This window comes from Ambystoma mexicanum, chromosome 1p, assembly GCF_040938575.1.
Source record: "Ambystoma mexicanum isolate Mex_15411 chromosome 1p, UKY_AmexF1_1, whole genome shotgun sequence".
NCBI classification, from domain to species: Eukaryota; Metazoa; Chordata; class Amphibia; order Caudata; family Ambystomatidae; genus Ambystoma; species Ambystoma mexicanum.
This window is the reverse complement of record NC_090921.1, coordinates 1,090,716,576-1,090,743,542: the sequence shown is the minus strand read 5'-3', so window position 1 is coordinate 1,090,743,542 and position 26,967 is coordinate 1,090,716,576. Positions and strand designations below refer to the sequence as shown.

The window sequence follows — 26,967 nt, the reverse complement described above, 5'->3', positions numbered from 1 at the left end:
GGCCAGGCAGGGAATTAGGGGTGGGCCTTGGTTATCACGGGATTGCATTAAATGCTTCTTTTAGTCTTGCTCAATTTTGTAGTACGTGAAGCATGGGATGTGCATTGTATACATTCTATGTATTGTATATTCTTTGTTGGGCTGTGCGAGAGATTTTGGAATGTGGGAGGCCGTGGGTTTACAGTGAGAGTCTGCCAATATACAGGATGTACTACACAGGATTTACAGTTGGAATGCAAACATATATTGTTGGCATAGTATCATGAATCTATTTTACAGTTTATATTGTTGAAGCAGTGATTATGAAAATGTGTTGTTAAATGCTACTGTGTACAGTTGTTGACTTGGAATGTAGTATTGTATATGTTTTACCCTACAGAACTAACAATAAAATGTTCCGCCTTTTACCAAAGTATTCTCCGACTCAGAAATTGTACTGTAAAATGCTCAGTTCAGCTCTTGGGGCCTGGTGGCTAAAGGTAGGAGGTGGTTTTATATTCCTATAAATTCAATAAAGTCTCTTCTGTTTAACATCTGTGCCACCACATGGCTTAACAACAAACCCGATTCTCTGCAATGGGGTAAAAGCGTTGTCTCATAACAAATATTTTCCTTGTCGAAATGGAATTTTATGCTAAAGTATGTAGCTACTCTAGTCTTTTCTAGTAGGAACATCAAGGCAGTGGGTAGTGGCCAATGTCTCTAGTCGTCTCAGCCACTTGCCTGACATTATGTTTCTAAGGCCGCCTCTGGGGATTTGCACGAGTGTGTCACTGTGGCCTGTCTCTTGGTAGGTTGTCATGAGCCAGAGCAATTGAATCAACACCAAACCACCCTTACCTATTTGCTTTGGTTTGGGTAGATTCAGATTGTTCATGATCCTGCAGAACTCCGACAGAGGCTTGGTGAGCCTTGGGTTGAACTGCTTCTCCTCAGATACGCTTGTCACTGTTTGACCTGCAAAAGTATTGGAGCAAATTGAACATGTTTTAAAACCTGGTAACGTACAACTTGTAACATTCAGATACCCTATGCACCAGATTCTTCAGAGAATATAAAAAGAGTTTCAGAAACCATATAAATTTAATCTGACGCTCGTCACAGCCTACCCTAATGAAAGGAGATTGAGTATTTACCATACTAGTTTCAGGAAAAACTCTGCGACCCCCATAAATGGAATGATTTATTCACTCTTTTGAACAAAGATAATGTAGTTTGCTGGCCCAGGTCTGTATTTATTTTTAAATTTATTTATAGGCATTTATCATTTTTACATTTGCATGACATACAATATGTCCATAGTTGGAGGATAATAAGCATTTCGTAATAAGACATTAACATTTAACAATTCAACTTTAACTGTCTCCAAGTGCTCCTTCCATCATGGCAGGGCAGTCTGTCGGGTCAGAGGGAGTTGGGCAAGCCGGGGGTAGGGGGGAGAGGGGACTTGAGCTTGTAAGGACCCAGTGAAGTTGTGGCTAGTTGCTCTCGGGGTCCTGTGATGTTGGTTGTGAATCCGTTTTCCATAGGTTTGTTCTTGTTCATTGGGGCTTGTCATCCGAGGGGTGAAACAAGGATCCTGTGAGTTCTTTACAGGCCGTTAGGGTCATGCTCGAGGCGTCCGTGGACCTGGCAACACTGTCTTCCCATGCCTTTGTTTCAGCTTGTACCCAACATTCCAATTCTCTGTGCCATACCTTTTGTTGGGGTCCTGCGGGTTTTTTCCAGGACATTGCAATTGTCCTTTTTGCCAGTATGCACATGATGTCCATTAATTTGGCCAGGTGTTTAAGTTTGGCCGGCCTGGGGTACGTTCCCAGAAGGCATTCGTCTGGGGTCCACTTGTACCTAGTCAACCCTGCTTTTTCGCTTGTCAGCTGTACCGTGGTCCACAGGGACTGTGTTTTGGTGCACAACCAGAACATGTGAATCAGGTCTGCATTATTCTCTCCGCACCAGGTGCAGACAGTGTGGTAATTTATTGAATTTCACCGGCCTGGATGGGGTTAAATATGTTCGGTATAACAGGTTCAGTTGTATTTGTTTAAATCTGTGGTTCCTGGAGACTGCTTTAGGGTACGCTAGAGCCCTCTCCCATTCTCCATCAGCCATTTCCCGGCCCATGTCCGTTTCCCATCTTCTTTTCAGATAGGCACTTTGTGGGTTGGGGGTGTCACTCAAGTGGCCATAGATCTGGGACACTGGTCTCCATCCCTCTCCCAAGCTGTACAATAGTGTGATCAGAGGGTTTGATTCTGGTTCCTCCGGCCATGTTGTCCACTTGTTTCGTGCTGTAGTCCGTATCCTTTGATACCACAGAAATTGGCCCGTGTGGATTCCAGCTTCCTCCTGTAGTGTTTCAAATTCCTTAAAGGTGCCATCATCGTATAGGTCTCCCCACGTATATATCCCTTTTTCTTCCCAGCGTCTGAGGTGTTGCAGGTCCATGTCGGATCTGCATAGGTCCGAGATCATTGGTATGTCTGGGGAGTAGTGATGGGCGAGTGCCTCTGCTCTGTGCCATACTTTTCACCCTAGGGCAGCCAAGAAGGGGGCATTTCGCATGAGGTGGCTGGGGGCCCAAATAAGTTCCTTCAGATGGATCGGGGAGACCAAGGGTTGTAGCAGGGGCCTCTCAGATGTGATGTCGTCTGCTAGCCACTTGGTCACAAAACTGAGTTGCGCTGCCAAATAATATTTCTCGAAGTTTGGGAATTGAATTCCCCCTTGGCTATGCGGTAGGACCAAGGTGGTGAGTGCTATCTTGTGTCTTCCTTTCCTCCATAGGAAATCACGGAGTATCACTTCTAGCAGGCGAAAAAAGGAAGCATTGATATAGTAATGTAGATTTTGGAACCTGTTTGGAACCTGTACAGGAATCTAGGGAGGACAATGATTTTAATTATTGAGGCTCTGCCCATCATAGACAGGGGAAGTTTTGCCCAGAAGTTCATGGATTTTCATAAAACGGGGATTGCTGTTTTCGTGTTGTGTTCGTGCATCAGTGCAGGGGTGTGCATTATGTGTATTCCCAGGTATTTAAACGAGGTGACCTCCCACTGTATCCCCACAGAAGGAAGTTCTACAATATTCTTGCTCTTGAGGCCAGCTAGAGGGAAGAGGCAGGACTTCGCCCTGCTAAATTGTATGCCTGAGACCTTCGCAAAGTTGTCTAAGACGTCTAGCATTGTGGGCATGTTATTGTGTGGGTCCGAAACATATAGCAGCACATCGTCTGCATAAAGTGAGAGGATGTGGTCCACTCCCCCCAGGTGTATCCCTGCATCGAAGAATTGTTTCCGAAAATAGATGGCAATAGGTTCCAGTCCTAGTACATAAAGCATGGGGTATAGTAGACATCCCTGCCTAGTGCCCCTGCATATGTCCCACACCTCAGATACATACTTTCTGGTTTTTACCCTAGCCCTGGGTTTTGTATAAAGTATCTTGATCCACCTAATGAACCCCGGGCCAAAGCTGAAACCTTCTAGAACCACTAGGAGCCATTCCCAATATATAGACTCGAACGCCTTAATGGCATCAAGGGATAGCAGTGCACATGCCTCCGTGCTAGCCTCAGTTTGGTTTATAACCTGTTGTAATCTGCGTAAGTTCATGGTCGTGTTCCGGCTCGGTATGAAGCCGCACTGATCCATGTGCACGATCTCCATATGATTCTAGCCAACCTCTTCGCTAATATCGTTGTCAGTATTTTCACATCATAATTGAGCATGGCTATTGGGCGGTAAGAGCCGCATTTGTCGACAGGTTTGTCAGGTTTAATGATCGGGATTAAAAGGGTCTCTCTCATGCTGTCGGGCAATATCCCTCTCTCATAGGCTTCTTGAAAAACCTCATGTAATAAAGGTGTTAGGGAGGTCTCGTACGCTTTATAAAACTCAGCGGGTAGCCCATCGGTCCCAGGAGTCTTGCAGTTGGCCAGCGATATAATCGCCTCTGTTATATCTTCGGTCGTGATGTCTGCATCTAGGGCCTCAGTCTGTTCAGGGGTTAGTCTGGGGAGTCCTATTTCCTCCAAAGTATCTGTGATTTGGTCTCGGGGAACTTGGTCCTTGTGGGTGTATAGGTGTTCATAAAAGCGCTTGAAGGCGTCGTTTATGCCTTGTTGTGTTTGGAATTCATTGCCCTCTGCATCCTGTATCTTGGTGATTGTGTGCCTGGGGTGTTCTTTCTTGGACAGCCAGGCCAGCATTCTGCTCGGCCTGTCGGCTTCTGTGTGTGCTCTGTTAGTCTTGGTGGTGTAGTTAAATTTAGCTAGTCTATCCCATGCCGATGTGCATTTAACTCTAAGTGCTTTGAGGGTGTCCTCTCTCTGGTGAGTATTCACCGGGTTGGCCTCAAATTGCTCAATCTCTTGCTCCCACTGGTCTAGTTCGCCTCTCAGCTGTTTTCTAATACCTCCCGCTTTTGTTATAGTTTCCCCCCTTATCACTACTTTACGGGCATCCCACATCATGCTCAGGTGGTTGACACTTCTGGTATTTACCTCTATAAAGTTATCTATAAAGTCGTGCAGCTCCTCCCTGAATGCCAGGTCACCCAGGGCGTCAATCGGCATTCTCAACATAGGGATAGGGGGTCCAGGGCCAGCGTGGTTCCATTCTACTAGAGGTGACGAGTGATCTGAGATGGTTCTCCCTAGGTGTTGTGCACTGTCTATTTGTGACAGGTGTTCTTTGCTAATGAAAACGTAATCTAACCTCGTATGAAGGTCATGTGGGGAGGAGAAGTACGACTATCCCCGGGCGTTGGGGTGCTGCTCCCTCCATGTGTCAGCAATATCTAGTCGGTCTATTTTTTTTTTTTTTTAATTTTCCTTTATTGGTTTTACAAAAACAGAAGACAAAAGAAGGGCAAACAGTATTCAAAGAAAATTGTACATCATCCAGAGGTACATGTCAGAGAGACAATGCAAAGTAACAGACGCTATTAGAATGGCTTTGTTTTGTGACAGTTCCATTTGCCTGGGTATGTCTCTTACACTGTTCACCCCAACCCGCTCCCATTCCCCTCGCCCTCTTGGAACAATGTACATCGTGAGTATAGTCATTTAACATAAACATTGGGAGCACATATTTGGCATAGTGCAACATCTGTAATCACTGTGGCCACTGGGAATGAGTCTACGATCCTTTGCAGTGTTCTTTGGAATTTGACATCGTTAAGTTAGGCTTCTGAGGGTTCTTCTGACTGGGAGTCTGTGATAGGTGTGATGTGTTTATTCTTAAAGTCCGTCCATAGGGTTTCACATTTAGCTGATTTATTGTGCAGGGAGGCTGTGATCGTTTCCATCACGTAAATGCTCGTGGCCAGTTTAATCCATTCGTTTTTTCCTGGGGTTAGAGGAGACTTCCATTTGATCGCTATCAGGGCTCTCGCCGCCAACAGCAGCTGGGGGGCCAGACCTCTCACCCGGAGCCAGTCTTCATCATCTCTCTCAAGGCCAAACAACACAAGGAGTGGGTCGAGCTCCCTTTGGATGCCATCGATCTCCTTAATCCATCCCAGGACCTCGGTCCAATACACTGTGATATGCAGGCAGCTCCACCACACGTGCCAGTAATCAGCAGTTGATCCACAGTTCCTCCAGCATCTCGGGCTCAACGACTGGAACATTTTAGAGAGTTTGAGTGGATCATAGTGCCACCTATGTAGGAGCTTTATGGCATGGAGCTTGTATTGATTGGACAAGGAGATTTGGGTGCAGCCCTGCACATTAAGTCCCATTGGTCGGGGAGTATCTCTTCACCAAAGTCTTTTCCCCACCTGGCTCTGAGGGGGTCTGTAGATCCACCCCCCGCCGCTATTAGCGTCTGATACATCACAGATATAAGACCTTTCATTTCCGTTCTGGAGTCTTGTAGTTTCTCGAAGGCGGTAAGGTCTCTTTTCAGTTTCTCTCTCCACTCAGGTTTCGTTAGCACCCCCTTCAATTGGAGAAAGTGGAATGTCGATAAATTACCTATCCCCAATGCTGTGGTTAGGTCTGGTAGCGTTATGAACGAGTCCTTTCTTTGGAGTTGCCCTACCCTCTCCAGGCCCGCCTCATACCATGACTGAAACCATTCTAGATTCGGAATGTGGTCGTTTATGCCAGGAGACCACAAATGACTGAGCAGGGATGGCCAGGTTGTGACTTCTCGCATCTCTTTCCCAGTGCGCCATATGCTCCATATGGTAGTCAGTATGGGATGGTGTTTGAGTCTCCTCTGGACCCTCTGGTAAGGTGACCATAGCCATTCCGCTACCGTGGCGGGGGACATGTAATGATTGTCCCTCTGTACCCATTGCAGGTGTTTGTGGTCTCTAAGGTGTGGAATCAAGACACGTAACTGGACGGCTTAGTAGTAAGTAGTTAGATTGGGAAGGCCTACTCCTCCTTTGTCTTTGGGGAGTATGAGTGTGTCATATGCGATCCTTGGTTTTTTCCCCTGCCAAATGAATTGCATCATGATCTTACGGGCCTCTGTGAAGAATTTTTTGGGCATCTCAATTGGGAGCATCTGGAAAGGGTAAAGGAAGTGGGGGAGGCACACCATCTTGACGGCGTTGATACGCCCCAGCCAGGAAATCGTCAATCTACTCCACTTCTCAAGATCTGTCTCGAATCGTCGGAGGAGGAGGGGGAAGTTGGCCTCATATAAGTCGCTAAAGGATCTAGTAATCTGAATACCCAGGTATTACAGTTTCGTATGCTCCAGATTAAGCCCGAGTGATAGGAACTTGGCATTGTTCTCATCAGAGGTGCCTTGGAGGGGGAAGAGAGTGGACTTTGATTTGTTTACTTTAAAGCCGGAGTATTGGCCATATACTTCTATTAGTTTTAGGGCATGGGGAATAGAATTATTGGGTTTGGTCACGTGTAGAAGGATATCATCTGCGTACAACGCTGCCTTATATTCCGTTTCTCCCAACCGTACACCCTCTATTAGGGGATCTTCTCTAAGTTTTTGGGCCAGGGTTCAAGGGATAGTGCAAACAAGATCGCGGATAGGGGGCATCCCTGTCTAGTCTCTCGCTGTAGCGCAAACCACCTGGAATACTCCCCGTTCACGAATATCGATGCTTTGGGGGAGGTATATATTGCACGTATCCCATCGCAGAATTTGGGGCCTATCCCTACTTTCTGGAGGACTGCTCCCAGGAAATCTCACTCCACCCTATCAAAGGCCTTTTCTGCATCAATGGATAAGAGGACCGGGTCCTCTGGTAGATTGTGTGCTGCGTGAATGAGGTGCAGAGTTTTACGCATGGTGTCGGCACCTTGCCTCCCAAGAATAAACCCAACCTGGTCAGGGTGGATCAATTTAGGCATTAAGGTTTCCAGTCTTGCGGCCAATACTCGAGCGGCCAATACTCGAGCATAGATCTTGGCATCGAGATTGAGGAGGGAGATGGGGCGGTATGATCCGCATAATTTGGGGTCCCTGCCTTCCTTAGGGATGACTGTTATGAGGGCTTTCTTGAAAGATTCCGGGGCAGCCCCATTGTCCACTATCTCATTAAAGAGTTCCGTGAGGAAGGGAGAGAGTTGGTCGCTAAAGGTTTTGTAAACGCCTGCCGTGAAACCGTCCTCCCACGGGGATTTCCCTAGTGTTAATCGTTTGATTGCATCTCGTACCTCATGCTCGAGTATCTGAGTATCGAGGAGCTCGGCTTCAATGAGCGTTACTGTAGGCATGTTGATTGAGGACAAATAGGAGGATATGTCATATTGGGCAGAGATCAGCTCAGAGCTATATAGGTTTTGGTAAAAGTTGGCGAAGCACTCGGGTATTGAGCGGGGGGGGTTGGCCGGGGGAGTAGTGGGGTCTGTTATCTCTCTCACTTTACGTTCTTCCCTCCATTCTCTTAGCCTGGCAGCTAGTAGTGCACCGGCCTTGTCCCCTTTCTCGTAATATGTTTGCTTGAGGAATTGTAGTTTTCTCACCACCTGGCCATGTTCTAACAGTCGTAGTTCTTCTCTTTTACGGTGGGCTGTGTCTAGTTTGGTGGGGTCTACCCCTGCATTATCTCTTACTTCCGCTTCCAACTGGTGTATTTCATTACGCAGTTTATTTTCCATGATCTTACGTTCCCCCTTTTTTAGAGGAGCCCTCGCGCATCAGTACTCCCCTCCCGGTGGCCTTCCCAGCTTCCCAAATCACTTGTTTGGAGACCTCCCCATTGTTGTTTACCTTAAAATATTCTTCGATCTCGGTCTCCATTTCGTTTTTGAACACTGCATCAGTCCAAAGGGACTCATTGCAGCGCCAAGATCCCCCAGCGACTGGTAGGTTGGTCCAATTGACATCCGCTAAGACCATATCATGGTCAGACCATGTTATTGGGAAGATTCCAGAGAAGCTTGTGAAAGGTCAGGAGAAAGGAATATGTAATCTATCCGTGTGAGTGTGCCATGGGGATGCAAATAAAAGGTGAAGCCACTTTCGTCCGGGTGTAGAGTCCTCCACACGTCACGTAGGTCATATAGATCCATCATGGCGGCGAATTCAGTTCGGTTCCCTTTGTGTTAGGTCCTCAGGCCCGGCGTGCCTGGTCTCCAGTCCACGGGGGGTCTACCCATTGGTTGAAGTCACCACCTAGGATGAGGTGACCCGCGGTTTCTAGTACAATTTTGGGGATCGTCTTTCTAAGGAATGCGGCCTGTCCGCTGTTGGGTGAGTATATTGAAGCAATTGTGACTTGGACTCGTGCAATTCTCCCCACTATTAGAAGGGCTCGACCACTCACATCCGACCAAGTCTTTTCCAATTCAAACCCAACTCCCTTCTTGATGAGGATTCCGACACCTGCCTTCCTGAGTGGGCCGGAGCCCCAGTATTCCATACCCGCGCATCTTCGCAGGATTCTTCGCTCCTCTCCCCTTGAAAATTTCGTCTCTTGGATGAGAAGAATGTCTATGTTAGATCTGCGGAATTCTCTGTGGACCAGTGATCTCTTAGTAGGAGAGTTCAGTCCCTTCGCATTGACAGTCCCAACTCTCAGGAGACCCTTGCCCTTAGACTTCTCAAGTGATGCCATCGATGATTTGGGTTCGAGGATCGCTCATCTGTTGCGGCCAGATAGGTTTGCCGATTCTCAGTGACATCTGAAGGGTGGCATTCCAGAGTGCGCCCAATGATGTGTATACATTTCCCAAGTGTCTCTGACCCCTCACCTCTCCCCCCTGTTCCGCTATATCTGGTGGAGCTCCATTGAGCTTGGGAACTGGGGGTGCTGCCTGGGCAGCTGTTGACGGCGTCCGGTACGGGCTGGATGACATTGTGCGGCCCGTTGGCGGACAATCAGTTGCTTCACGGTCCCGGTCGAATATACCATCACAACTTAAGGGTGAGCCCCCTTTTCAATCCCCCCCAAAAACATTTTAAAATGTTAACATTTCAACAGTAATGGCAACAAGCATATAAAAGTGTAACGTTACGTGCGTTCCCGGGGCCTCCCGCGAGAGTTCACATCGTCGTTTAGTCCAGAGGGGTGCCCCGCCAGCGGTGGCACCCCAACGACAGATATTACCTTTTCGGAGCTCTGCGGGGGCCGGTGTCTCGTTCTTCACCGGTGGTTGCATTTTGGCCGGGTCATACACATTTTAACTCCCTTACTCCTTGTCAGGCGTGTTGTTGGCACGTCTATATTTCCTCGATCCCTTCACCCTCTTGCGCCTGGGGCCCTGGAGCTCCCACTGTGGTCCCGGCTGCTCATTGTCACCTCCTTCGTTGCCCTTCGAGCCCGCGCCAAGAAAGTCAGCGATGCAGTCTTTGATTTCGTCCTCAGAGCGTAGCACTATTTTTCTGCTCCCATGCTCAAAAGTGAGCAAGAAAGGGTAACCCCACCTGTACCGTGTACCTTGGTCCTTGAGGCATTTCGTCAGGGGGCTGCAAAGGCGTATGAGTGCCAATGTTAGTGACGATAAATCTTGAAAGATCGTGATTTGGGCGCCCCCCATTGTGAGTGGGCCTCCGGATCAGGCCTTCTCCAGAATCCTGGTTTTGTCTTGATAGCGGTGGAATTTGGCTAGGACGGAACGCGGGCCGCCGGGCGGTCCACCAGCTCTATGTATGCTTTCGGTCTTGGGCTCATCAATTTCCTCATCAGCGGTGAGTATTTTTATGATATCATATATGATATCTCTGAGGTCTTTTTCAGTTTCTCCTTTGCGCTCTGGGATACCGAAAAAGCGGAGATTTTTCCTCCTCTCCCTATTTTCTAAATCGTCCATCTTGAGCCGCGCCTCAACCTCTCTTTTTTCAATGTTACGAATCCGTACATCCATCTGAGTTTCAAGGGTGTCAATCGACGCTTGATTATTCTCCACACATTCCAACCGTTCCTCAAATCTGTCCATCCTCTGGGTAATTTTATCGATTTTACCGCCTAGGTTGGCTCCCATGTTTTTTATCTCATTCAGTAATGTGGAAATGTCTCCTTTGGTGGTGGCAGCACTCTCCTCTGATGAGTCCGTCGACATATTTACTGCAGGCCTGCGTGGCGGGGGGAGAGGGTCGTAGGCAAATCTGGCTAGTTTGTGAAGTGGGTCCATACAGTGCGACCCGGGTAAGAGGAGGCACACGCCCCTGAGTAGGGGGCCCTACCCTCTATGAAGACATGCAGGACTGCAGGTTCAAGGCTGTCTTCTAATTTTGGTATCTCGTGTGGGTTGACGTGAAGCCATCGAAAGTTTAGGTGCGCATTCCATGGGAGGGCGCTGCAAGTGCTCTAAGTGGTACTTTCAGAGTTGAGTTCTGTGGGGGGGGGGCAATGATTATCGAGTCTGCAGTCCTGTGCTTCGGACCTCTCCCCCAGTGTCTTGCTCCCGGGGTCCGTGCGCAAGATTGAAGGTACCTCTCGCGGGGGCACTGTTTCTGTGGAGCTTCAGCTTGTTAGAGAGTGGAGGGCTCGAGGGTGATTCCCACAGTCCCACCGTTCGTCGTGCCCTCAGTTTGTGAGTCTCTGCATCAGAGTTTTTCTCTCGTGGAGAGGGGGAGGCAAGCCCCAAACCTCTCGCGCTGACCAGTCTATAGGGTGGAGGACAATGGCGGCTATTTGCTATCTAGGGGGTCGGGCGCTTCATCTTGGGTCCCTCGCCACCCCTATATTCCCACGTGGCTGCAGTCAGGATCAGGGCCACATAAGGCGATGTAGGTGGGGGGGTCCGGTTCAGTCCACCGAGTGACAGGCTTCGGGACTACGAGGCACCTTGATCTCATCTGGCTGTGTAGGCCGCGCTCGGCTCGGGGTGCGGCCTACCTCCCTGGCAGGTCCTTCTGTTGTTCCACAGGTCAGGAGTGGGGGTCCGCGCTGGGGAGTCAGCGGGGGCACTCCAACACTGAGGGCTGCAGTCTGGGGAAGACACGCCGACGGGCACTCCAGAAGTCGAGTATTCTCCTCTAGGCAAGCCCGCCTTCCAGCGCGGCCGCATCGGGTCGACTTAATTTCGTTTTCCAGCTTCCGAAGAGGTGAAAACTTCAGATGGGGTTTTCCCGGGCTTCCCAGCCCCGATTTCGGTCGGGTTTTTTCCTGCTCCGTGGGGAAGTGTTCCGATGCCTTATTCACGGGTTTGTCGCCGTGGGGGGGGTCGCGACGTGGGGGCTCAAGTCACTTCACGGACCATCGGCGACGGAGCTCACACGGGGTAGGCGATCATCCGTGCGCCCCCTGGTGGCCAGTCCTAGTCCGTCTATTAATAGGGATAGGGCTACCGTGGCTGCTGAGGGACCTTTCGGGTGGGGCTGGGACCTATCAAGGTTGGGATCTCGTACACAGTTGAAGTCCCCTGCCCAAAAAAAGATGTTGTACCTGTATGGGGCGATTTTGGGATACATTGAGTTCAGATGTGCCGGAATATTAGTGTTGGGAAGATAGGAGTTCACTATACATACCTCTTCCTGTTCTAGTCGGCCCCACAGTATCGTAAACCTGCCTTCCAGATCTATTTCGGACTTAATAAAATGGAATGGGAGTTGGGGGTGAATCCACGTGTCTACTCCTCTGGCATATTTGGAGTAGGTGGTTCCAATTTCTTGTCCTCCCCAAAGCTCGCCTAATTTGGCCAGAGAGTCCGCCGTGCAATGTGTCTCCTGCAACAGTGCTATTTGCACTCCCTTTCTGTTCAAGTAGGACTTGATTCTGTTCCGGCGTAGGTAAGTTCCCAAGCCCCTCACGTTCCAAGTCATTATTTTTATTCTAGTTGCCATGGTGGGTTAATAGGATTTCCGCTGCTTCAGTCCAGCAACCGTCAACCTCTTCCGTTCGCTCACCCCTTTTTGGTTTCTTCCCTCTGTGCCCGTCCTCCCCTGCACCACCTGTTACACCTGTTGGAGACTTTTTAACTTGAGTAACTCCCATTGTGTGAATGGGGAAAACAATAAAAAAAACAACTCGAACTGCCCCTAGCAGTTGCTTTCAACTTGCAGCGCTCAGGGGCTCCCGAGCCTTCCAGGCCACTCCTGGCCTTCCGGATCAGGTAGTGTGTAGGCAGATTGCCTGCACAGATTCTGGTGGGGTGGGTCGCCTTTCTTTTATTTCACGTGGTCCTCCGAGCTCCTGCCCGATCAGTCTTACATCACAGTAGGACTCAATTGTAGTATAATTGTCTGCTGTCTGTATTCGTGTGGGGGAATCGCTTTGCTCTTCTTGCCATGGCAGGTGCGTAGTCAGCCCAAGTCTGACCGTGGTGGTTCCTCCTTGCCATCAGCCAAGTTATTATGTTCGAGCCACATGTTTGTTGCGGCTGGGGTCTCCAGAAATATCGCTCTTCCTTTGTACATAATTTTGAGGCGTGACGGGTAGAGCAACATGTATTTTAGGTTGAACTTTCGTAATTGTGCTTTTATTGGGATGAAGGAGTTCCTTGCTCGTTGCACTGTGGGGGTATAATCTGGGTACATGACTATTGTCAAGTCTTTCCTCTTGATCTCTCTACCTTCTCTGGAGTATCTCAATATAGTTTCTCGGTCACGAAAGTTTAGAATTTTGGCAATGATTGGGCGCGGGTGTGAGCCGGGTCTGGGGCATTTCTGGAGAGATCTGTGGGCTCTTTCAACGGAGAACCCTTGGGTTAGGTTACCTGGACCAATTTCCTGTTCTAGCAATCTTTCGATAAATTCTGTCGGGTCTGGGCCTTCCAAGTCCCCTGGAATCCCCAGTATAAGAATGTTATTTCGGCGGGCTCGACCCTCGGCATCCTCGGAGCGCTTCCAGCCTTGCCACTTTTTGTTCCAAGTCTTGGACTTTTATCTTTAGATCTTGGGTACTCTCCACGTCATCTTGCAGGGTAGTTTCTATCACCGTGACCCTTTCAGTTAGGTTTCGGGCGTCCAGACGCATGAGCTGTATGTCCGATTTCACCTCCTCTATCTTCCCTTCGACTGATGTGCGGAGGGCCGCTATTGCCTGCAAAACTTGCGTGTGTTTGAGGTCCTCTTCTTGTTGAGGCGGCTCTTCCGAGATGTCCTGGTCTTGTTGTGATTGTCTTTGGGCTCTGACTGTCATGAAGGAATCCATCGTAACCAATTTCGGTTTATTTTTGGAGGGAGACATCCCTGGTGTCCAGTCCCACAGTCTCTTATGCCGGGTCCGGTTCCGCAAGCTATGCAGGCCATCCCTGCGGCCCCTGGTTTGCGTTATGGTTTTCATGTCTTTGGGTGGAGAGTAGTGGGTCCGTGGGTCGAGTTGGCCACCCCTGCTTATTGGTTGGCCGTGTGGGCTCTGTCGCGTACCCGCACCCGTGCCCCAAATCTGGGTGGTGGGGGGGTGGTCCCCGGTTCTTTTCCGCCTCACTTACTATGTTATATGCTGGCTGACTGCGCCCGCTGTTTCTACGATCTTCCCATCAGCTCCGCTCGACTGCACCATGAGTGCGTCTATCCGGCCCTCGTTCCTCCCGCGGCGACGCCTCCCCGGAGTGCCTTCGCCGCCGGTATCGCTGGGATCGAATTTCAGTCTCTGTGGTTTCTCCGCAGCTGGGGAACGAGTGGCCTGCCCCGTCGGCTTCGGTATGGGAGAGAGTCCTTTGTTGGCGCGCTCCGCAAGGTAGTTTAGGCCTCCGTAGCTTCGTTCTTATTCCGCGGTGGGCGCCGCCATCTTGTGGGTCCCAGGGGCTCAGCGTCCAGCTTCGCGTTTTCAGCCTTCCCTGCCCGGGTTCACCCCAGGAACAGGGTCGAGTGTCGGTAATCGGTTCCCCTTCGATGTTGTTCGGTTTTTTAAGTTTGCAGACCAGTTATAGCTCGATTTGCAAGGATCTCGGAACAGAGCTCAGCGGGAGCCTGTCCTTACAGCATGCGTGCTAGCCACGTCCCGGCCCTGGTCTGTATACAGCAAGTTTGGATATGTCAGCAGCGTTCGACAGAGTGGAACGTAACAAATTGTGTGAAAAACTGGAGGAATGGAAGATACCCCCTGGTTTATTAAACATTCTACTGCTTTTGCTTGCATAGCTTGCTAGTTGAATTACATTCAGAAGGCTCTTTGACAAAGGATGTGCAGGTTAACGCAGTATTACGACAGGGGTGCGTATTGGCCCCCTGTCTATTTAACCTGTGTATGTCCGATGTGCAAGAGGCACTGCAAAAAACACATTTCTTTCCTCCTAGAATAGTCTCTTTAGGGGTGGGGTGGTTGGTGTATGCAGATGATGTGGTCCTTTTTGACTCCACCCCTATCGGGCGCCAGCGGATTTTAAAATATTTCGAGAACTATGCCAGAGATAATCATTTTGACATTAACATAGGAAAAACGAAAGTAATCAACTTCAATAGAAATGGGTAATATACAAATTTTAAATGGTACCCGTACAGTAGTCTGGTATGGGTAGTTGACCAAATTACCTACTTATGATTTTTGATCGCTAATTAAAAAATTAAGTCACTCCAAAAAGAAAGGTCATGGGCCAAAATGGATGCCTTTTCTAAGCAGATGAAAGTGATTAAGGTAACAGTTTGCTCATTGTCTTTGTCCTCCCTAATTACATTCTATAAAACAAAGGTTGTCCCAAGCGTGACATATGGTCCAAAGCAATGGGGATTAGAGGGATAGTTGTGGTGTGCAGTGTTAAGCGTGCCTTCGTCATTTAACATGGAGATGATTCGTCTTGAGCTAGGGTTACAGTCCCTGAGGTATACTATTTTATGGAATAAATTAAGTTTGAAGTTGAAATTTGATGTTGGGCAGAACCTGTATGCAGACCTGGGAAGGTGATATAGGAATGCTGGGGCAAAACCTTGAAGGAATTTTCGGTTAGCTGTGAAGAGGTTTTTGCAAAAATCAGTTTGGTATCTAATGACAAGCTACTAGGAATCAGATCTCTAATAAAAAAGAAATTGAAGTTTGTCGACATTATTCAAGATAGAGAACATGTATATTCCCTAAAAGTGCATAGGGAGTATGCAAAATGTCTTCAACTGCTAAGGTCACTGATGGCTTATATTGTAAAATGGCCTTCCTTCTCTGCTAGATTCTGGTTCCTACGATTCAGGCTCAACACCCTGCATACTCTGGAAATTGTGGGTCCGTGTTTGAAACTTGATCTTTCCCAACGTGTCTGTAGACTCTGTAGGGAAGAACGTGTAGGAAACGTTACATCATCTAGAGTTGCCTTGTAAAATATTGTCTGCTCGTCCGTCGTCTGTTTTTCTTTGAGAAATGTATTCATTCAGGAGAAAGGGTGCTTACAGACACGTTTTGCCTTCGCTTGATGAATGGCAGACAGCTCTCCTTAAATTTAGCCCTGGGTGCCTTTGTAAAAGAGATATTTTTATCACTGGAAAAGAAGACGGAAACAAATATGCAACCCGCAAAAGATGGATGACAATATTAGAACTCCAATTTTCTAACCCGGGCACGGGTAGCAAATGGGTAATTGGGTAGCAAAGGTCAAATTCAGACCCCAAGTTGATTCAACTAACATTGAGAAGTACCAAGTAACAGCATCCTGAAATATTTTGTCCATAACATCTGGTCTTTTAATGGACTCCAATTTGCTTAACCAATAGGCAATCTCTCAATTCCATATGTATGATTTTTAGAGATACTATGAGAGAGCTGCTGTATACAAATTAGTCCTGCTCAGAAGTGTATGAGTCAGGCAGCCAACCTGCTAAGATTTTGTTGTAATATTGTTCTGTTTTGGATATCAATTATATTTGCTCTGAATTTCCAATTCTTCCTTGCTTCGATCTTCTCTACTTTTGATTTTGACTTCTAGTTTGCTTCATTCACTTTATCTGTATACATTATGTATATTTAGAAACTGTTATTATTAATCTAATACATGTGATAAAGAATGAAATATGTGACTTTTACATAAATACTAAGTGTCTAGCACAGTGTGCAGTAGCACCTATAGATAAGCGAGCTGCTACAATGACATACTACTAAGTGTTATTAATAAACACAGATGGCTGGCTCGACCCTTTGAAGTGAGCCAGCACAAGGACACTATATTAGGTGTTAGTTACACACACCTACCACAGAGTGTTAGCGACTTAATGAGACAATCCACAGTGACTCCTCCCGCGTTTAAAACACAATGGGCCACATTACGAGTCCGGCGGTAACCGAGGCGGTATTACCATTCTGCCTCCGTGATTCCTGGAATTATCGGGGCATTACAAACCCGGTGTCCCGGGAATTCCGGAGGCGGAATGGTGTAAATCCCCATTTCCTTTGAGTCCGGGGATCATGGAAACTCGTGATGGTGCCGGTGTTTCCTCGTCCGCCTGCAGGCGGGCGGTGGTAAACCCGCCAGGTCAGACCTGACGAGAACGCCACATCCCGCCTCCAGGACTCGGGATCGGGCAGTCCGGAATTAACAGTGGCGGCGGGACCGCCCGACCTGTAATGAGGCCCAATGTCTTTTCTGTTGGGACACACTTTCCTGTATGATTGCTAGCTCAATATCCCAGTCCCAGACAAAGTAGGGATTTCCCCTCCAGTTTAATAATAATAACGGTCGAATTCAGACTGCCTTTCCGCTCGCCTGTATGTTCAAAAGGAATTTATTGATATTAATATAAGATTGATTTTAACAGGAGGCTTAATGATGTGAAATGTATTTCAGGATGATCTTATTATTTTGTAGAAGGTTTTATTTTGCAAACCGCATCACAATAAAATAAAATATTTAAATACAAGAGGTTCCATGTAGCTGTGATAGCAAACAAAGCAAGCGAGAAATCCCACATCCAGTGTAGAATGCAGCAGACGATAGGAGGGAAGTGGGGGATGGCACAGTTGAGTTGTGGAGTGGGTCCTGCTTCTGATTTCACAATATCCTATGCCGGCCCAGTGATTGGTAATATACAGAAGTCAAGCCAACGGGAAAGGAAATATGTTCACTCAAAAAACATTGTTCCACCGAATAGAAGAGGGAAAGTCCCCTTGCACACAAAACAGATCACCATACATAATACATGAATTAATGTAAAAAATCTGTTTATTTATTTCAATTTTATATCCCTTTAAAAAGAGTATTAAATCATCTAAAACTTTTGTACAATGTACAACAATATGACGTACAACTATATAATGAAGTGCATACTGTGATAAAAGTGCTAATTTCAGGTATTGACTGCTGAAACAATTTACAAAAGAATGAATCACACTAGTCCTGGATATTAATGTGAGCGTCCTGTGTAGGATACCCCAGACGAGTGAGGGAAATCACTCGGATAGGGAACCCCCAATCCCTCTAACAAGCCTAGCAAAAATATATATGCCAATAAAGCAGACTAAACAATGTAAATAATAAAAAAAAGGAAAATCAATTATGAAAGTCAAATTAATAACAAACATGAAACTAGAAAAAACTAAATTCAAAAAGAAAAAACAATAGAACACACATACTTAATTTAAAAACTTTTACATATACATATTTAAACACGAAAGAGGAAGATGTTGCTCCTAAAACAAAACATCGGGGAAAAAAGAAAAAAAAAGAAAGAAAAACACATGATCAATGACAAGGTTAAAAAGCTGGCGATCTGTGAGTGTAACAAGTGGCACTTATCCCACATCAAACACGGTTCAAACATGTCAAATGACATAATACATAAAGAGGGAGAAAAGGTAATTACCATGATCTCTACCCCATAAGGGCTGGTCCCGAAGGCCTGTCTGTAAGTCCAGGAATTGACAATCCGGCCACGCCAGATGGAGATCTCAAATGAATTAGATCTAAAAATGCAAGGTATAAGTACACAACTTAATTGACATGGCCATAAAGCTATATGGTCAATAGTTTCTCCAGAGTTAGAGTGAGAGGAAAGAAAAGAGCCCCCAAAGGGGGGTCATGCTATCCTTATACCAATGGAAATGAGAGAATGAAGCAAAAAGATTAGGCTATGTAGAGCAGATTAGTGAACATTATAAAGGCTAGTGTTGGAACAACGCCTCTGTTAGTACACCGTGTTGGGTGGCTAAAAGATGAAAGTGAGGAATAAAATTTAGAATCTAACATCTAGATCAAAACAAACCACTCACAAGTTACGTCATCTACTGATTGACAGTCAAAGCCTGGAAGTCCAAATGTAATGGAAAAAGCTTTTGACTTGGGTGTCGTCATGACCAGAGCAGTAATTCAATGTATCGTTTCGTTCCACAATCGCTGGGCCTCTAAACTCCAAAGCGGTCGAAGGGAAACCTAATGAACACGGATATGTGTGTTAATATATCCCGTGAACAAAACTGTATGAAAATTCCACACAGGAAACAATGGGAAAACCGACAAAAGAGAACAATTTAACAATTTAATAGCCCCCTAAACAAGACGTGCAAGAGTGATTCTAACCCACACAGCGCCCGACTAATTATCCAACTACTGACCGGAAGTTAGGGCGATAAAAGAATAATAATAATGCTACCCGCAAATTGGTGCGGGAGCTCGATTCACAAAAGGCAGCAGACAATGCCTGTTATTCTTCAAAACCCTAGTTTGATGTCGTAGTTTAGGGAGCAAATAAAAGCTCCCTCCCACCCACCACGCGAGAGAAGAAAAAGGACGAGAAGGAACACAGCGTCTGTCTAAAAACGACCCTGTAGCTTACCTGTTCTTTCAAAAACGGACATGGACACAGGACGCGCTCGAACCAGACCAACCGGAAATGCCGGGCTGCCGTCTGAGCGACGCGTACTAACTTAAATACACGTATGAGACGTGTTATGCATGCCGTATCTTGTAACAAGTGGGTGGATGAAAGAAAGAAAAGAAGGGGGGAAGGGAAAAAGAACTAGACTGCTCTTTTGACTTTCGGATACGTAAGTCTACTTACTGCCTACCCCATGCGTGCACAACGAGGAAGAAGAAAGACATACCTCCTATTTCCTATGGCACGTCCGCACGCTCACTCAATAGGCATTGGGCATTCCAAACGCAACCGCAGAAGCAAAAGGCAGCGGAATGCCTAATGACAAAAGTTAACCCCTAAGAGAGCGGGCTGCACGCCTGGTCTAGACTGGACTGGCTAAGGACTCCGACGGGAGAAAAGGTGCATGTTGACGCACTGTGAGGCCAAGGGCAGACTGGATCACTATGAAAAGACACCTGCCAACAATTACAGAGCGTCGCTAGGCGAGAAAACAGTTTGTAGGGTTCTGATAGCCATGAAGCAAATAAATTAAAACATTTTGGGGACCATAACAGTCCATATGTTGATGTATATTTACAACAAACAAGTGGAAAAGTTCATATGTAAAAATAAAGAGAGTTACTATGATCTACCACATAGGTAAAAAGACAATAAACCAACATAACAAAGGATAGATATATCACCCTCTCAGCTTGAATCTCAGGCAATCTATTTGTTGAACACTGATTGCCATTCTTCCTGGGCATTCAAGCCCAACATATGACTTTGGGTGTTGTATATCCACCAGTGTTCACGTGAGGCGAGTCTGTTGGCTGTGGCATATTGGTCAGGCCCTGATATATGTTCCAAGTACCACCATCGTAAGTCTTCGCAATTGTGTAAATGTTCTATAAAGTGAGCAACTAATGGTGAAGAAACGTTCCGAGTCCTGATTCTGGACTTGTGCTCAGTAATCCTGAGTTTAATAGGTCTAGATGTTTTCCCTATATATGTTTTTTCACATGGACATGTGACAGTGTAAACTACATTTTCTGAGTTACACGTTGTATGGTCCCTTAGCTTCCACGGTTTGTGATTAATAGTCACAATTTTAGTCGCAGTGGTGGTTCCACACAGACAACATTGGCCACATGGGTAATGACCAGTAACCCTTTCCATACCACACATCTCAGTTATGGTTTTAGCTGTCTGGGGAGCCTGAAGTCTATCTGCCTGAGATGGCCAACTCTGGCCCAGTGATTGGTACATGGAAGGTATGCTGTTCTATTTATATCAAGTCCAGATTGGACAAGAGAAATAGTGAGATGCAGACTCCAGGTATCGGAGGCTTGTGTACGGTCTGTTGAGGGGCGGTCTGTGCAGGATCGGTTCGACCAGAGGAGTCAACCAGGAACCATTTGCTCTGGAATCTACACTGCTCTGATCAATGTTACGTATCACATGATAGCATGCTCGCTCCTTGACAAAATATGCAGGCAAAACAGGACCACATTTCCCCAATTGTGCTCTGGTCGTTCATTGGTGTCCTTCAGACATGACCTTAAATACCCCCGTGCCTCCCTCTGTTGAAATGTGAAAAAAATGGGAAAATCTGTCCCACATCTTACTCTGGCTAACCAGGTGTGCAGGTCCTTGGGACTGAAGGTACTATGCCCCTCTGGTTACTGATGCCACCAAAGGCATTACATCTGCCTCACTCAGTATGGGTTCCGGCTCATGGGTGCATTCAACAGATCACATTTGCCTCACTCCGTGAAAATTCCATCACAAGGACCACAATGCATTTTCCCACTTAGTATAGAAGGACACATGGTGGATGTTATTTCCCAAAGTGCATATTGCCTTTACTGATGAAAGCAAACACCAGCAGGGTTTACCTACCCAGTATGCACCTACACAAAGTATGTACCACGTCAACTAGTCGGTATCAATTAATACAGATATCGCCAAAAGCTCCCTGCGTCACGCTATTCAGATGACCACTCCACCACACACAAAGGACTGCATGCCTCGGAATGCGCATTGCTCCGCTCAGTATGCAAGAGCCCACAAGGCTATCTTTGCACCAATGCACTCTGCCTCCTACAGAACAGAGGCCTATGTGCCACAGAATGTACTTTGTATCACTAAGTTGAATTGGCCCAATAGGAATACCTTTCCAAAACACACAATATCACTCAGTTCAGAGCCCACTCCAAAAGGGCAACGTGTCTCAGAATACCCCCTGCCTCACTAAATAGAGATGCTCATGTCTGGCTACAATATTTCAATGCACGATGCCTCACTTACGACTATAAGAACACGCTATCACAGAATGCCCCCTTCCTCAAAAGAGGGATGCCCTGCCTCAAACAACACTACTTGTTTGTGGACGAATTGTGCTTGACTAAATAGAGGGGAAAACTCAGGTTCACGAATGAACTGTGCCTCAGTACAGGAAACCGCTCACATCGTCACATGTCCCAAATATCGCTAACACTCCCTGCAAACGTTACGGAGGTTTTCACTCAAATGTCTAAATGTCGGTAGAATACACTAAAACATCTCCCCACAATTCCCCCCAAATCTCGCTGATGTTCCCTTAAATGTGCCAAATGTTCACGCCAAAACAGCCTGATGCTCCATCCCAATAACATGGTATAATGTTGCTCCATCCCAATAACATGGTATAATGTTGCTATTAGAATAGACGCGTTTCGTTGTGCTGTATACCCAACTAGATTGAAGGCAAAGCCTGCCATTCTGGAATCAAAATTGTGACACAGACACCCACACACAGACAGACACACACACAGACACACACACACACACACACACCCCGCCCTAACCAAGCTAACTTGATGTGCCTCCTTAATGTTCTTGCCAGATCTCTCTGATTTGCCTGCCATATGCACCTGATGATGTCCCCAAATCTCACTGAGATACCTTGAAATTCCCTTCAATGATCTTTCAAAAACACCCAGCAATAGCAATTTTCCCAAGACCTTCCTGCAAATCTCCCTGATGTTCCTTGGCAATCTTGCTTCTGTGTGAACAGTGTAGTCTTATCGACCAACTGAGGGATCATTATTGCGGGATAGTACCCATCACCCAAATGATGGCCCACAGTGAAGCAGAGAGCCACAGGTTGAGGAAGAGTCACTATTTCAAGTGACGTTGGCCCAATTCTGAGATCTACAAGGCGATCAGCACACAGTGGCACTAGCAATATAGGGGATGAAGTACAAAGCTATTGTAACTGTGAGTAAAGTGAATACACAAAACTTGCTCGTCAAATGTGGTTTTATATGTTAATATTTAAACAACAAGGTTGCCTTATTAGGGTAAGCATTTTAATTGTAAACTGGTTTGTAGTGTAACAGTGTTACCATAAGCGTGCTCTAGGGGACAGATTAAAGAAACGTTGCATCAGTGCAAGTACAGTTTTGCACAGCATTAGCACTAGTGCAAAAAAAAACATTGGAGTCACATTAGAAAACGTTTCCACAATGGCAAGTGCAATTTTGCATGGTGTTAGCACTAGGGCAAAAACATCCCTAGTCCAAAAAACATATTATTTCAATGAATTTTTGCACCAGGGCAAAGTTTGCCATGGTGCTATTACCATTCCGTATCAGCAGTAAGGGCACACATTGTCCTAGTGCTCATACCATGAAAAATTGCAGTTGTGATTGTGCAAGCTATTCTAATATGGCCCACGTGTTCTTTTTTTTGCACTGGGGCACACTTTATACTAGCGTCAATACCAGTGCAAAGTTTGTATTTGTATTTTATATAAATGTATAGAGCGCTTTAAGCCAGAGAGCTTAACAATAGAAAATAAAAGGTACAAATCAAACGGTAAAATGACAGAAAACCCCAAATTTACGAGTAAACAGGTGGGCCTTAAGGCCAGAACGTAAGAGAGTATAAGAAGAAAGAGAATGGAGAGAGAGAGAGAGAGAGGTGCCAGAAGAGAAAAATAAATAAAGCGGGATTGTGTGCAGGGAACACGAGGGATGGACAGAAGAAATTGGGACTGAGAACAGAGAGATCGAGTGGGCGAATAAAATGAAAGCCGGGAAGACAGGTAAGCCAGGGCCACATGCTGAGCATTATGGACCGAGGCAAGTCCGGCCTTCTAGTTTTACTAGATTTATTGGCCACGTTCGATTTATTAGATCACAAGTGACTCCACACATCTTAAAGGGCACTTGCCACTGCTCTGAAACAACTTGCAAATGGATACACTCCTTCCTGACCGGAAGGCTGTCTAGAGTCTGCTGGGTGGATGCCACTGTGGAGCCCACTCTTTCCACCTGTGGGGTGCCGCAAGGAGCATGCATGTCCCCGATACTTTTCAACCTATACATCCTATCTCTATGCAGCCTCTTGGAGGAATCTGGAGTCTTTTGGACCAATTATGCAGATGATACTCAACTGGTCCTGGAGATCTCGGGGGGGGGGGATTATGCAGCCGATAGCCTGCTCCTCCAAAACATCTACAATCAAGTGGATGCCTGGATGGTGGACAACTGGATGTGCCTCAACAATGGCAAAACTGAGCTCCTTGTTTTTGGCTCCCCCCACTCTAGGGCTTAACTCCCTTATTGCTACCAATCCTTCTGCATCCCGGACTGTAGCATTCAAGTAAAGAAGAAAATTAAAACACTTGGTGTGCAAACCGACTGTACCTTAATCACAGAGACCCATGTGAACTTGGTTGTCAAAAACTGCTTGTACCACCTGAAACTGCTCAGGAACATTCACCTATATCTTAATGAGGACAACTCAGCCACAATCGCCTTGGGAACTAGCCTATAAAGAATAGACTATTGTAGTGCGCTCTTGGTGGGGGGGGGTGTTAAAAGAAGCATCCAGTGGCTACAAACTGTCCAAAATGACGCAGTCCGGATCATAAAAAAAGACCCAAGAAAATGTCACATCTCGACTCACTGGCAGGGCTTACACTGGCTCCCTGTCGTGGTTAGGTGTCAATTTAAAGCAGCGACCTTACTTCATAAGTGCCTCTACGGGAAATCCCCAAGTCACCTGAAGTCAACTACTTCATGGTATGAATCTTTACCATCTTTAAGATCTACAAACACCAAACTTGTTGCTCACCCCCCCCATTTAAGAAATCAAAAGGGCTGGGCAGATCTTTTGCAAATTCCTCATCCAGAATCTGGAATGGCCTCCCTGTATCCTTGCGATCGGACGCAAACATTAGAACTTTCAAAACAACATTGAAAACCTTCCTCTTTGAGTAGATCTGACCTGATCCTCATCTTCCCCTCCCTATCGTCCTGTGCTTGCTGATGTCTTGCGTGCATTTGTGCACCCTGATGCCCTCGGTCTCCAGCACGTTATAAACAAACAAAGAAATAAATAAACAAATAAGGGGGCGAGATTATAGAGAGACTTACAAACAAGACATATGAAGTTAAATTTACAGCGAGGGTGATAAGGTAACCATTAAAGTGTAGACGGGGCTAGAGAGATGGAATCCTGCAGGGATAGTGAATAAAGGAGCCCAATTGAAGAATTATAGAGGGCTTAGATGAGAAACAGAATGTGCAAAAAGAAGTGAGGAACAATAGAAGCGTCAGGAGAAGATAAGGGAGGAGACTAATACCCTAGTGGCATGAAAAGTAAAAAAAAGCTGAGAATTTTCAGATATTTAAGAGATGGGTCCTGCTCGACCGAGAGAGGGATGATATGTGAATAGAAAAAGAAAGGGAAGGATCAAGATAGAGCCCAGATTCCGGGCATATAGAGTAATAGGAAGTGAGGAGGCAGGAAAAGAGATTGGCCATTTCCTATTGATCATTGGACATGGAAGGAGACATGGAAGGAGACACCTGGCTGCTGTGGGGAGACTCCCCGCCTCTGTCTAGGTCAGCCTCTTCCCTCCAGACGTGGATGATGCAAAGACTAGACACAGACATAGCTAACAAAGGGTACCGTTTGGCTGTGCATGGGGTCAGAGCCCTGGCAGGCAAGTGGGAGTGTCCCATAATGTGTGTGCAATGGTGCCAGGGCAGAGGGCTGCCCACGGAGATGGAAGAGGCAGCACAACTCTTTGAGCCTCATTACAAGTTGGCCGGTCCAGAAATCAATGCTGGTAATAACATATACCAGTACTTTTCCGGACCGGCCAACTACAAGTTTGGCAGTAGGGTGGAGGATTTACCTCCAGCTCTGAGCTGGAGGTATATCCACCAACCTACTGGCAGAAAACTGGCAGTATTACCGGCCCGGTATGGCCGACAAATCCCCCCATGTAGTCCTATGGAACTCCATGGAATGTGGATTTACCAGCGTTTCCGCCACTTGGAAGCTGCTGGTAGTTCCATCAGACCAAGTGGTGGAAAACAATTTTCCAGAATCCCGCTGATACCAGCAAACTTGTAATGAGGCCTCGGTTGTCCGCCCGGGAAGCAGTGGCCAGCATCTGTGGGTTCCTGAGATGCTGGGGCTGGGACATGCTGCTTTGCAGACCTTCTGTTGCTGCCACTGGGGAGATGAAGGGTGGGTTGAGACCTGTGACTTCCTCTTCCTAGTTAGAGGGCAGACTCTAGAGTGAAATCGCATAGAGGAAAACAAATGTAACCTTATCAGTGGAGGGTGGAGTCGCCAGACACCATCTGTGCCCAAGGGGCTTCTGCAGTCAGGTACATACGTCTATTCCTGGGGTTCATTAGCCAGCATTCACAGCATATACAACCCAAATGCCAGTGTCAGCACTCAAGGCAACCTGGCTTCAGACCTCACTCTCTCTCCTCACAAGCTCACTCTTTTTGCTCGCACCCCCTTACTGTTTCTCCCTGCGCAGGTACACTCTCTCCCTACACAATCTTTCCTCGCACATGCACACACTCCCTCCCTCGTTTGCACCCCCAGTCACTCAGCCCCCCTCTGTCACTGGCATCGTCTTTTGCAACTTTATCACTTCTTACCCCTACTTTCTCTCTCGTACATACCTCCCTCACTCACAAATTCCCAGCCCCAACCTCTCTTGCTCACGCCTACTTTTGCTCACTCCCGCTGTCCCCATTAATGGCATCCTCCCTGGCTCACACGTTCACGGTCTCACTCTTTGGTCTCAGCCTCTTGCTCACCATTGCATCCCCTCTCGCATTTTCCCACAGGCCCTTGCGCTTTTTCCATTTGCTATCTGATACTTGTAAATGCAATAAACAACAGAAAATGCCCAAACTATTGGCTTTGCCAATTCTTGTGTTTTTTTGTATGATCAGGTGCTTATTGCAGACACATCCGTGCTTCTGTTTGTCCCAACTGTTTTTAGACTCCTGCTTTGTTTTCTGCATGTGTCAAATTGTCTATGGGGGTCATTACGACCCTGGCGTTAAGGGTTTAACGGCGCCGTAAAAGGTGTCGGCGCCGTTAAACCCTTAACGCCTGATTACGAGGTCCCTTTGCGGGACCCGACCTTAACGGCTGGCTTTACCAGCCGTTAAAGTAGGGTGCTGCAAAGGGACCTCGATGCTAATTACGGTACCGCAATTTGCGGTACCGTACTTAGCGCCTTCCCCAGTCCCATTGAGCCCTATGGGGCGAAAATGGGAATGGGGAAGGGCCATGGTGAAATGGGGAAATACCGCCCCGCCAACCTTGGAATGGGGCGGTATTTCCCCATTCCACCATGGTGGACTCGTTACAACACCAGCACCAACCATGGTGCTAATAGCGCCATGGTTTAGCGCCGGGGTTGTAATGAGGGCCTATGTCTAAGTAACTGAGTAAAGATCTCAAAATGTGGTTTAGTTAGTTTAATCCTTTGGCCCTCATTACAATTCTGCCGGTAACCCACTGGGGCTACCGGCCGACTCACCTTACTGTTACCAGTGCATGTTATCCTTGT

The 26,967-nt window shown here is 46.9% G+C and overlaps 1 protein-coding gene across 4 annotated transcripts in view; it reads right to left on the bottom strand.

Annotated features, from left to right (window-relative positions):
* Positions 1-26,967, bottom strand: part of LOC138448292 (persulfide dioxygenase ETHE1, mitochondrial-like) — a 99,540-nt gene that overhangs the window by 7,270 nt on the left and 65,303 nt on the right. For 2 of the 4 annotated variants that reach the window (XR_011260144.1, XM_069604682.1), the window contains one exon: positions 841-957. Coding sequence is in view for 1 of the 4 variants with exons in the window: in XM_069604682.1 (XP_069460783.1) it covers positions 841-957 (117 nt within the window). In the remaining 3 variants the exon portion in view is untranslated. Of the gene's footprint in view, positions 1-840; positions 958-18,092; positions 18,193-26,967 lie in introns of those variants that run through there. The other 2 variants (XR_011260145.1, XR_011260142.1) reach the window with 2 other exon arrangements.